Raw genomic sequence first — 13,511 nt, 5'->3', positions numbered from 1 at the left:
TTTTTGTTAATATTCTAGTTCCGCAGATATGTGAAAATCTTGCATCTTAAAAAACTAAAATTTTATTACAATCCACTGTGGCGTGGTGGTATAGCTACCATGTATTTTGATTAACATTAGTCATAAGTTGCACAATACTCTTTAATATTTAAAAATCGACGCGTTTCACCCGGTTAGGGAATTGTCAGGAGGTATAAAATAACTGGGCGTGGTCCTCTCCTGAATTACTATATCCAATAGTAAAGCCCGAAAGTGTAAACTCTGCATGTAAGACGTAAAGGATAAGAAAACGCGTACGAGATATTATAATTACTGCCAAAAAGCATTCTTCAAATACGCATAGGTAAGTGCTAAACGAACGTAAAGAACACCGAAGAAAATGGTATAAAACCACCACGAATTACATTAAAGAGGAATCTTTAAAAATGTACAACCGTCGGCATGGTTTGCGCGATTTGTCATCATTCAAAGCAACGCAGAATAAGACCATGACACTGAAATAAATTTTATAAATATTATTACATAATACTGTCCAATAACAGAGGCATAGCTTTCAAGTATTTGATCATAGTATGCTAAATAGAAAACGTTTAGAAACAAGAAAGAGAAATACGACAGACGTAGGAATACAATAAAAAGAGTCGTGAAGCTCACATACAATAAGAAGATAAAATAGAACGAAATGCACACTACAACATACGAACAGAAACCTTCATAAACTTAAAATTTTGCTGAACTATGCACCGGAGCACGAGTCAGGAGGTGTATAAACGGGAATGTAAGATTTTATGCACAATAACGAAAACTAAATGTGTGCCAATAATTGAGAATCGTGCTAATAAAACTCAGCGAACATCGTTTTTGTTTTTCAAACTTCTCTTTTCAACCAATTATGGTACTTTAACACCATCCTAAGACAGAGGCTAAATCAAAATACGAAAAATATAAACATTTGCCTCGTAAAACGATCCTAAAAGCAAATGTTCACAAAACTTGGCATTTTAATTTTTCAAGAGTCCACGAAGCTCAACTAACCCTTCTTTTATACTGTATAGCTGAAACTTAGAACATAAAATTTAAAAGTTAAAGTTAATAGCTTTTACATTCGCTTCTGTTTTTATCAGACAATTTCACAACATCCCGGAAGATAAACCAACTGTTTGCTAAGCGTCTGTTGGACAACAGTGCAAAATATTTCACTAAAAACTCTTTAATGTACAGCCACTACTTTATTAGAAGATTAGTAGCTGCTGTACTACATCAGTGATCAGTAGACTAACCAGATGCCGAATTCAATCTGCCTGAGCGTGATGGCCAAAGATGCTTGTTTTTAGTTTCTTGCCTAATTACAACACCGGTGTCACGAAATGTCACGAGGAAGCAAAATGAAAATACTTTTCGATTCTGCTCCCACATCAGCCGATTGACCGCTTATTGATGTAAAATTCAAAGCCAGAAGTAAGTATACAACTCTTTATCACATACAGACTGGTGGAAAATTCTTTGCCTAATTAGAGCATAGTGGATTTAGCAGATGACAAGAATCTGTAGGCACGCCGAAGTGCCCTGCTCTAAAACCGAGACGTACACTCAGGAAGTATAGAGATCAAGCAAGTAAGCTCGTTTTGGAACATCATTTTTAAGATACTACAAGATTGAGAATATTGTGGAACTGTTCAGGAGGTGAAAAACGCAAAATAAAGCAGGAGTAGAGTACGACTACGCACTGAAATGAAGTTTGAATATAGACTGTAATCATACCCATACAACAAAGAAAACCACAAGCAAAGCAGGATGTTTGTGTTTCAATGACCTTATTTGTTTTACAGACAGCCTCTTTATGAATAATACAAAAGCTAAACATTATGATATCTTATTATGGTTAGTGCACGCACATAATTCTTTTGCTGGACAATAAGCATGCTAAAGCTGGAAATAATTTTAATCGACGTTAGGCATCCCAAACAAGAGTTAAATGGGTTTCCGACCATTTTTGGCTTGTGGTAAACATCTGAGGACCGAAAAACCGTTGTTCGCTTATACGTCGAAAACATTACATCCTACAAAAAATTTTCAAAGTACTGTAATGAAAGTAGTTGAGTGCGACTAAAAGATACCTCTCCTGTAAGATTCTGTAAGTGCCGTTCGTTGAGTTTTGTTAAAGAGTCTTTAACTGCCATGAGTGTATATCTCTAAACACAGTTTGTATATACTCCTAAGACAGGCATAGAATTCGCTGTCATGCCCAAGAATCTTTGAAATAAAACAAGACAATACTGCAAACATCAAACATTTCATAAAATTTAATATAATTGTAAAACTAGAATTATGTAAGATAAAACCGTAACAGAAACATAAATAGGCCTTATAAATTGAAAACAGCACTTTCGTAATAATATATTACGAGCAGGTGCACGAGCAAGGAGGTCATGATTACAGTTGATGAGCCTGGTCTTCTTCCACGCTATTGTGACTGATGACCCACATCCTACGAAGTAAAACGACACTTACATGTTCTTAAGTATTCTTCAATAGGTTAATTTTTTGGTGGTTTTAATATCGTCTTCTACGGTGTTCTTCACGTTCATTTACGAAGTGTTTCAGGCGTATTTGACTAATGCTTTTCGGCAGCAATTAGAATATTTTACATGTGCTTTCCTATCCTTTACGTGTTATGAATTTAAGTTTCTGGTTTTTGTACTTGAGTGTAGTAGACTAGGATCAGGTCTTGTTATTTATTGAGCTCATTTCCCATTGTAGTTCCACATAAACTGATGTGGGCCTGCCCGGGTGAAACGTGTGGTTTTTGAATCAGTAAAGACCATTGTGCAACCTAGGACAGATTGTTAATATTAAATAGCTTAAATTGTAACTGGTCTATTGAGAGGACTTTTATACGGATATTCCCACCTCATTAATTCAATTTGCCGTACCTGCTTAACTTGAAGAATAATGCTTTAAATTGTATGCATTTTGTTGCCGCGAAACAAATTTTCGCACGCTGAGCTCCCACCATGGCAGTAAATCACACCACCTGGATCATCCATCGGCCAAGAGGCCAGGGTTCGCAGGGTGAGTGACCAAGGTATTGATAGTCAAGGTTGACTGATTTCCCTCTGCTAGTCCTGCTATTACATACAGTGTCGCGGCCGCCAGTAGCGGATTCAGTAATTATGTTCTGCTATAGCTTAGCCCCCCCCCCCCCCTCCCCATGAACCATGGACCTTGCCGTTGGTGGGGAGGCTTGCGTGCCTCAGCGATACAGATAGCCGTACCGTAGGTGCAACCACAATGGAGGGGTATCTGTTGAGAGGCCAGACAAACGTGTGGTTCCTGAAGAGGGGCAGCAGCCTTTTCAGTAGTTGCAAGGGCAACAGTCTGGATGATTGACTGATCTGGCCTTGTAACAATAACCAAAACGGCCTTGCTGTGCTGGTACTGCGAACGGCTGAAAGCAAGGGGAAACTACAGCCGTAATTTTTCCCGAGGGCATGCAGCTTTACTGTATGATTACATGATGATGGCGTCCTCATGGGTAAAATATTCCGGAGGTAAAATAGTCCCCCATTCTGATCTCCGGGCGGGGCTACTCAAGAGGATGCCGTTATCAGGAGAAAGAAAATTGGCGTTCTACGGATCGGAGCGTGGAATGTCAGATCCCTTAATCGGGCAGGTAGGTTAGAAAATTTAAAAAGGGAAATGGATAGGTTGAAGTTAGATATAGTGGGAATTAGTGAAGTTCGGTGGCAGGAGGAACAAGACTTCTGCTCAGGTGACTACAGGGTTATAAACACAAAATCAAATAGGGGTAATGCAGGAGTAGGTTTAATAATGAATAGGAAAATAGGAATGCGGGTAAGCTACTACAAACAGCATAGTGAACGCATTATTGTGGCCAAGATAGATACGAAGCCCACGCCTACTACAGTAGTACAAGTTTATATGCCAACTAGCTCTGCAGATGATGAAGAAATTGAAGAAATGTATGATGAAATAAAAGAAATTATTCAGATTGTGAAGGGAGACGAAAATTTAATAGTCATGGGTGACTGGAATTCGAGTGTAGGAAAAGGGAGAGAAGGAAACATAGTAGGTGAATATGGATTGGGGGACAGAAATGAAAGAGTAAGCCGCCTGGTCGAATTTTGCACAGAGCACAACATAATCATAACTAACACTTGGTTTAAGAATCATGAAAGAAGGTTGTATACATGGAAGAACCCTGGAGATACTAAAAGGTATCAGATAGATTATATAATGGTAAGACAGAGATTTAGGAACCAGGTTTTAAATTGTAAGACATTTCCAGGGGCAGATGTGGACTCTGACCACAATCTATTGGTTATGACCTGTAGATTAAAACTGAAGAAACTGCAAAAAGGTGGGAATTTAAGGAGATGGGACCTGGATAAACTTAAAGAACCAGAGGTTGTACAGAGATTCAGGGAGAGCATAAGGGAGCAATTGACAGGAATGGGGGAAATAAATACAGTAGAAGAAGAATGGGTAGCTTTGAAGGATGAAGTAGTGAAGGTAGCAGAGGATCAAGTAGGTAAAAAGATGAGGGCTAGTAGAAATCGTTGGGTAACAGAAGAAATATTGAATTTAATTGATGAAAGGAGAAAATATAAAAATGCAGTAAGTGAAACAGGCAAAAAGGAATAGAAACGTCTCAAAAATGAGATCGACAGGAAGTGCAAAATGGCTAAGCAGGGATGGCTAGAGGACAAATGTAAGGATGTAGAGGCCTATCTCACTAGGGGTAAGATAGATACCGCCTACAGGAAAATTAAAGAGACCTTTGGAGATAAGAGAACGACTTGTATGAATATCAAGAGCTCAGATGGAAACCCAGTTTTAAGCAAAGAAGGGAAAGCAGAAAGGTCGAAGGAGTATATAGAGGGTCTATACAAGGGCGATGTGCTTGAGGACAATATTATGGAAATGGAAGAGGATGTAGATGAAGATGAAATGGGAGATATGATACTGCGTGAAGAGTTTGACAGAGCACTGAAAGACCTGAGTCGAAACAAGGCCCCCGGAGTAGACAATATTCCATTGGAACTACTGATGGCCGTGGGAGAGCCAGTCCTGACAAAACTCTACCATCTGGTGAGCAAGATGTATGAAACAGGCGAAATACCCTCAGACTTCAAGATGAATATAATAATTCCAATCCCAAAGAAAGCAGGTGTTGACAGATGTGAAAATTACCGAACTATCAGCTTAATAAGTCACAGCTGCAAAATACTAACACGAATTCTTTACAGACGAATGGAAAAACTAGTAGAAGCCAACCTCGGGGAAGATCAGTTTGGATTCCGTAGAAACACTGGAACACGTGAGGCAATACTGACCTTACGACTTATCTTAGAAGAAAGATTAAGGAAAGGCAAACCTACGTTTCTAGCATTTGTAGACTTAGAGAAAGCTTTTGACAATGTTGACTGGAATACTCTCTTTCAAATTCTAAAGGTGGCAGGGGTAAAATACAGGGAGCGAAAGGCTATTTACAATTTGTACAGAAACCAGATGGCAGTTCTAAGAGTCGAGGGACATGAAAGGGAAGCAGTGGTTGGGAAGGGAGTAAGACAGGGTTGTAGCCTCTCCCCGATGTTGTTCAATCTGTATATTGAGCAAGCAGTAACAGAAACAAAAGAAAGATTCGGAGTAGGTATTAAAATCCATGGAGAAGAAATAAAAACTTTAAGGTTCGCCGACGACATTGTAATTCTGTCAGAGACAGCAAAGGACTTGGAAGAGCATTTGAATGGAATGGACAGTGTCTTGAAAGGAGGATATAAGATGAACATCAACAAAAGCAAAACAAGGATAATTGAATGTAGTCTAATTAAGTCGGGTTATGCTGAGGGAATTAGATTAGGAAATTAGACACTTAAAGTAGTAAAGTAGTTTTGCTATTTGGGGAGCAAAATAACTGATGATGGTCGAAGTAGAGAGGATATAAAATGTAGGCTGGCAATGGCAAGGAAAGCGTTTCTGAAGAAGAGAAATTTGTTAACATCCAGTATAGATTTAAGTGTCAGGAAGTAATTTCTGAAAGTATTCGTATGGAGTGTAGCCCTGTATGGAAGTGAAACATGGACGATAAATAGTTTGGACAAGAAGAGAATAGAAGCTTTCGAAATGTGGTGCTACAGAAGAATGCTGAAGATTATATGGGTAGATCACATAACTAATGAGGAAGTATTGATTAGGATTGGGGAGAAGAGAAGTTTGTGGCACAACTTGACCAGAAGAAGGGATCGGTTGGTAGGACATGTTCTGAGGCATCAAGGGATCACCAATTTAGTATTGGAGGGCAGCGTGGAGGGTAAAAATCGTAGAGGGAGACCCAGAGATGAATACACTAAGCAGATTCAGAAGGATGTAGGTTGCAGTAGGTACTGGGAGATGAAAAAGCTTGCACAGGATAGAGTAGCATGGAGAGCTGCATCAATCCAGTCTCAGGACTGAAGACCACAACAACAACAACAACATAGCTTAGCAGACATCTCAAGCCACTATCTGCTCACAAACGACGCTCGCCGTGTGGCAAGCCTCACGCATGCCGCTCCCTTTCAGTTTTCGAAGCAGATCGCGCCGTCTGCAGAGTCTTGTCCTTGCCGATCGTATGTAGCCGCCAGTGCAACCAGCAAGGAATTTCATCCGCGCTGATTCTGTGGCTAACTCCCAACCCAACATCATCCATCATCTCTGGGTTTCTACTCCCTTGTAGGAGAAGATTGTGTAATACCTATACTGTCAAAAACTTGTTTAATTTGTCCAGCAATAGCTTCGACAGCTTTCTGATGCTCATATAAACATTTTTCCCCATTTCTTACGTCCCTCTGTTCGTCAGGCGAGATCATCTTGCAAAATTATTCACAGACGACCAGCAGCGGCAATGTCAGTTTGTCGGTACATTGTGGAACGTCTCCAGATCGATTATGTCACATTTGAAGTGAACAATAAGATGAGTTGTATCATTGTATCTGGATAAGTAATGCAGTGAATATACACTGCAGAGAAAAAGAAACTGGTACGCTTGCCTAACATCGTGTAGGCCCATAGCGAGCTCATAAAAGTGCCACAATACAACGTAGAATGGACTCGAATAATATTTGAAGTAATGCTGGAGGGAACTGACACCATGAATCTTGCAGGGCTGTCCATAAATCCGTAAGATTACTGTGGGATGGAAATCTTTTTATGACAGCAAGTTGCAAGGCATCCAAGATGTGGTCAATAACGTTCATGTCTGGGGAGTTTGGAGGCCAATGGAAGTATATAAACTCAGAAGAGTGTTCCTGGAGTCACTCTGTAGTAATTCTGGACGTGTGGGATGTCCTGCTGGAATAGCCCAAGTCCGTCGGACTGCACAATGGACATGAATGGAAACAGGTGATCAGACAGGACGCTTACGTGTCACCTGTCAGAGCAGTGTCCAGATGTATCCGGGGTCCCATATCACTCCAACTGCACACACCACGCACCATTACGGAGCCTCAACCGGCTTGAACAGACCCAACGGATCCATGAGAGTGTCTACATAGCCCTACACGCCCATCCGCTAGATACAAATTGAAACGAGTGTGGTTCGAGCAGGCAACAAATTTCTAGTTATCAACAGTCCAATGTTTGTGTTGACGGGCCCAGGCGAGGCGTAAAGATTTGTGTCGTGCAGTCATCAAGGATACACGAGGGGGCATTCGGCTCTGAAAGCCCATATCGGTAATGTTTCGTAGAATGGTTCGCACGCTGACACTTTTTAATGGCCCAGCATCGAAATCTGCAGCAATTTGCGGAAGAGTTGCACTTCTGTCACGGTGAACGATTCTCTTCAGTCGTTCGTTGTTGGTCCCGTCATTGCACAATATTTTTCCAGCCGCAGCGACGTCGGAGATTTGATGTTTTACCGGGTTCCTGATGTTCACGAAACCCTCGTGAAATGGTCGTACAGGAAAATCCCCACTTCATCGCTACCTTCTAGATGACATGTCCCATCGCTTGTGCTCCGACTATCAGACCATGTTCAGACTCGCTTAAATCTTGATAAACTGTCATTGTAGCAGCAGTAACCGATTTAGCAACTGCGACAGACACTTGCTGTCTTACATAAGCGTTGCCGAAAACATCGTCGTATTCTTCCTGTTTACGTACCTCTGTATTCGAATACGGATGTCTATACCAGCATACACCGCAAGGGGGCAGGGGTCAAATACAGGGAGCGAAAGACTATTTACAACTTGTACAGAAACGAGATGGCAGTTATAAGAGTCGAGGGGCACGAAAGGGAAGCAGTGAATGAGAAGGGAGTGAAACAGGGTTGTAGACTATCTCCGATGTTATTCAGTCTGTATATTGAGCTAGCAGTAAAAGAAAAAAAAATTGTGGAGTAGGAATTAAAATCCATGGAGAAGAAATAAAAACTTTGAGGTTTACTGACGACATTGCAATTCTGTCTCAGAGACAGCAAAGGACCTGGAAGAGCAGTTGAACGGAATGGACAGTGTCTTGAAAGGTTATAAGATGAACATCGTGAAAAGCAAAACCAGGATAATGGAATGTAGTTGAATTAAATCGGGTGATGCTGCGGGAATAAGATTAGGAAATAAAACACTTAAAGTAGTAGATGAGTTTTCCTATTTGGGGAGCAAAGTAACCGATGATGGTCGAAGTAGAGAGGATGTGAAATGTAGATCGGCAATGTCAGGGAAAGCGTTTCTGAAGAAGAGAAATTTGTTAACATCGAGTGTAGATTTAAGTGTGAGGAAGTCTTTTCTGAAAGTATTCGCATGGGGTGTAGCGCAGTATGGAAGTGAAACACGGACGATAAATAGTTTAGCTTTCGAAATGAGGTTTTACACAAGAATGCTGAAGATTAGATGGGTGGATCACGTAACTAATGTGGAGGTACTGAACAGAACTGGGGAGAAGAAGAATTTGTGACACTACTTGACTAGAAGAAGGGATCGGTTGGTAGAACACATTCTGAGGCATCAAGGAATCATCAATTTAGTATTGGAGGGAAGCGCAAAGGGTAAAAATCGTAGAGGGAGACCAAGGCATGAATACACCTAACAGATTCAGGTTACAGTAGTTACTCGGAGATGAAGGAGCTGGCACAGGATAGATTAACGTGGAGAGCTGCATCAAACCAGTCTCTGGACTGAAGACCTAAACAACAACCAGTCTCTTTGGCCCTTTAGTGTAGTTAGTGTAATGTAACTGATAATCGCTGTTGGCCGGCCGGAATGGCCTAGCGGTTCTAGGCTCTTCAGTCTGGAACCGCACGACCGCTACGGTCGCAGGTTCGAATGCTGCCTCGGGCATAGATGTGTGTGATGTCCTTAGGTTAGTTAGGTTTAAGTAATTCTAAGTTCTAAGGGACTGATGACAGATGTTAAGTCCCATAGTGCTCAGAGCCATTTTAACCATAGTCGCTGTTGCTCGACTATTTCATAATAAATATAAAACCCAAGAGGAAAACCTATTGATAGTATAAAATGCAATGCTAGCGGGATCGTCTCTGACTCAGCCGCAAATAAAACAGAGTTGCTCGGAAAAATATTAGATAACAGAACTTTATCCTGATTCCTACACAAACTTTATTTTTGAGTTTTGCTCATTTTTTAAATTTTTTGTTCCTCCTAACGCACAAGTTCTGTGGAGACAGTGAGCTTGTTTTGTGTTTGTATACGTATGTTCTAGAACGCAGAGAGTCTCCAAGATGCCGGAAAGTACAGCAGCTACCTTTTCACCATGTTTGCTGAGCTCTTTGTCTACTGTTGGTTCGCAGATGACTTGATATCAGAGGTAAGTTTCTCAGAGTCTGTAAAGATCATGATTTGAAATTCTATAAAATCGGAAACGCTTGACATAAAAACGCATTGAACACCAATGACAAGAGTTTGCTTGTTATTAATACTGTTATTCAATATGCTAATGTAACACAAGACAGTTATCATAACGGTTTTTATCAGTGCGAAGATTCAAGAGATATCTGATGTGCTCTCTTGTGTTAACCGTCGGCGTTGCTCAGTGCTTCTCAGTCTTCATCGAAAATGTTCTCGATGTTTCGGTACACAGATCCTCCTCCTTACCTCCGTTATAATTTAATATTACACGAACAATTAAAACCAGATCCGGCCAATCTCATTAGAAACCCTTTCGGGCGCACTGGCGCATTATATTATAAAATGGTAAAATAATCTACGTTTCAGCCATGTTACAGCGGCTTTTCTCGCGTCATAGAATTTAAAATACTGAAACAATCAACGTTTTGGCCATGTTGTGGCATCTTCTCTCAGTAATTTCTCATTTTAAGTTTCATAAGACCACGCTACTGTATACCCATGATTATCTCAATGCGATTGAGCGTAGAAACCTATGTGTATATGTCAGGAATAATGTTTCCGCCACACATCTTTCGCAGTTTGTATACTAGGCTCTCTAAGCTAGAACGATTAACTGTATACAAGATATCTCCTTCACATTCGTCTCTACTCTCATTCACAACCAGCATAAACAACGTTTGAAAAGTATCACGTTACTCACAGTTGTAATTCTTTCGCGTTTCATCCCCCAAGCTAAATTAACTACGTTTTCACAAGCTACGACAACAAACACTTGCACTGATCGGGAAGAGTATAGAGACCATTTTGTATACCTCCTGGAAGGCGGCGCGTGGGGCTTCTCCTGTAAACTGAAGGGTAGGCGGAAAGGCGGAATGTAGGAAGTGAGTAGGAGCAAAAATAAGGTGAAAATCTCTCCGTACTGCTCTTAGAAATTGTTTTACTATATCACAATATTAAACGAATACATAATAACGTGAATACCTAACTTTGCACTGAGGAGCACGTAGGTGCGACGTCTTATACCCGTCGTAAGCAGTACATAGTCTTAATAGCAAGCGAAGTGTCCGGCCGTCTGCTCTTGATCAAATGGGGAACATCTGGAGCGGAGCACGTAGAGCTCTACCGCTCCGGCTAGAGTGAGCTGTCGTCGCTGTCTGTCGTAGTACCAACCCAGCAGAGCCCACCTACGTTTTGGCATCGTAGCTATCGATACCACAGACCACACTTAAGAAGAAACATAAAACTTACTATTCATCCTTGCGAAATCTAAAAGTGCGTCGTAAGTGCTTGCAATCAGAAGTTTTGCAAGAACGGATCAGTCAGTTTTTATACGTAATAAGTAGAATTGTAAGGAGCACTAGCAACTTGATGACTCTGCGGATGTGCCTGGTAGGAAACCAGAACACAGTGTGGAATTTAAAATGGTAGTTCTCAAATTATGGTTCCACGCTGATCACTGTTAATGCAAATGATCCTTCTGGATGAAATTAAACAATTTCGATTTTCTTGCTGAGAACACAGCTTGTATTGTATAAACAGTAGACATTAGCGCCGTATGTGATTGAGTACTATTTGGAAAAGGTTAAGAGCTGACAGCGACCGTGCTTGTTTCAGAGCGAGAACGTGGCGCAGGCAGCGTACGACGCGGTTCCATCGCTGCTGGAGTGTCCCACGTCCATCAAACGGTCGCTGCTGATCCTGATGCACCGAGCTCAACGGCCTCTCAGCCTCACAGCTGCCGGGCTCTTCCCGCTCTCCAGGGAGTCCTTCGTGTCGGTGAGGATAGCAACTTCACACTTTCTTAACATACACTCTTCACCGTTACATCCCTACATTTCTTTCTGTTTGAGGATGTCCACTGTGCAGGCGTTTCTTTTTCTACGCTGCGGGACACACACGTTGCCACGGTTGTTTCGACTACGTTGCAGAAATTTCACTGGATAGCCTTTACACATGCTCCATACAGTCCGGGTTCCTCCCCATACGATATCCATATTTTGGGAGCTCTAAAAGAAAAGTGTGTGAATTCCTAAGGGACCAAACAGCTGAGGTCATCGGTCCCTAGTCTTACACACTACTTAAACTAACTTACACACACACCCATGCCCGAGGGAGGAGTAGAACCTCCAGCGGGAGAGGCCGCGCAATCCGTAACATGGCACCATAAACCACACGGCCAATCCGCTCGGTGTAGTTCTAAAGAAAGACGCGGCCGTCGTGTTGCCTCAAAGGAAAAGGTGCACGACTGGGTGCAGTCAAATTTCAGTAGGCAACCACAAAAATTTTCCAGGAAGGCACTTGCATTATTGTGTCACAATCAGATAAATGTATTAATTAATTTTGAAACAATGAACAGTGTACTTACATTTTCTCCATGTGTCTCGTTTTCTTTTGAGTGTACCATTTTGTGTAACCAGTGTTCAGACTGGTTTGATGCGGCCGGCCACGAATTCCTCAGCCTTTGTCAACCTCTTTATCTCAGAGTAGCACTTGCAACCTACGTCCTCAATTATTTGCTACATGTATTCCTCTAGTACCACTGAAGGTATTCCGTGATGTCTTAGAAGATGTCCTACCATCCTACCCCTTCTTCCTGTCAGCGTTTTCCATAAATATCTCTTATGAGTCTACCTGATTTTCAACATTCTTCCATAGCACCACATCTCAAATGCTTCGGCTCTCTTTTGTTCCTGTATTCCCACATTTTGTGTTCCACTACCATACAATAGCGTGCTCCAAACGTACATTTTCATAAATTTCTTCCTCAAATTACGGAATGCATTTGATACTAGTAGACTTCTTTTGGTAAGAAATGACCTTTTCGCCAGTGCTAGTCTGCTTTCTATGTCCTCCTTGTTACGCCCATGGTGCCCAGGCGGCAGAATACCTTATTTCACCTGCTTCGTTATTACCAATCTTGACGTGCAGCTTCTCGCTGTTCTCATTTCTGATACTTCTCGTTACTTTCGTCTTCCTTCGATTTACTCTCAATCCATACTCATTAGACTGTTCATTCTATTCAGCAGATCCTGTAACTCATCTTCACTTTCATTGAGAACAGCAATGGCATCAGAGAATCTTATTTTTGATATCTTTCCACCATAAACTTCACTTCCACACTTGTATCATTTTATTTATTTCAGTCATTGGTCCTAGGATATGTAGACTGAACAGATGGGGCGAAAGACTGCATCATTCTCTTCCACCCTGTTATAATCCGAGCAGATCATTCTTGATCTTCCACTCTTAATGTTCACTCTTGGCTCTGCTTCCATTATGAACCGCAACGTCAGAATTGCTTCTCTGGCACGTTTACCTTTCCTAAAGCCAAACTGATCGTAATCCAACACATCTTCAATAACATTTTCTTTTCTTCTGTATATTATTCTTGTCAGCAACTTGGATGCATCAGCTGTTAAGGCGATTGTGCGAAAACTCTCGCCCAACTCGGCTCATGCAGTCTTCAATTTCTTTATATTTTTCTTGCTGCCATTTCACCTTAGCTTGGTGAGCTTTTTTGTGCTTTCTTCTTTCGTCAATCACCCAAAGTATTTCTTCTTTTACCCACGATGCTACTTTCGTTGTACATATGTTTCTCTTCCCAACTTTTGTGATTGCCCTATCTAGGAACGTGCATTCCTCTTCAGTGGA

At 41.3% G+C, this 13,511-nt stretch overlaps 1 protein-coding gene across 1 annotated transcript in view; it reads left to right on the top strand.

The window, feature by feature from the left end:
- Positions 1–13,511, top strand: part of LOC124619915 (odorant receptor Or2-like) — a 45,328-nt gene that overhangs the window by 22,424 nt on the left and 9,393 nt on the right. The window contains exons 3-4 of the mRNA XM_047146550.1: positions 9,715–9,819; positions 11,475–11,636. Coding sequence (XP_047002506.1) covers positions 9,715–9,819; positions 11,475–11,636 — 267 coding nt within the window. The remainder of the gene's footprint in view (positions 1–9,714; positions 9,820–11,474; positions 11,637–13,511) is intronic.

The sequence above is a fragment of the Schistocerca americana genome, chromosome 6 (assembly GCF_021461395.2).
Source record: "Schistocerca americana isolate TAMUIC-IGC-003095 chromosome 6, iqSchAmer2.1, whole genome shotgun sequence".
NCBI classification, from domain to species: Eukaryota; Metazoa; Arthropoda; class Insecta; order Orthoptera; family Acrididae; genus Schistocerca; species Schistocerca americana.
This window is presented reverse-complemented; position numbering and strand designations above follow the sequence as displayed.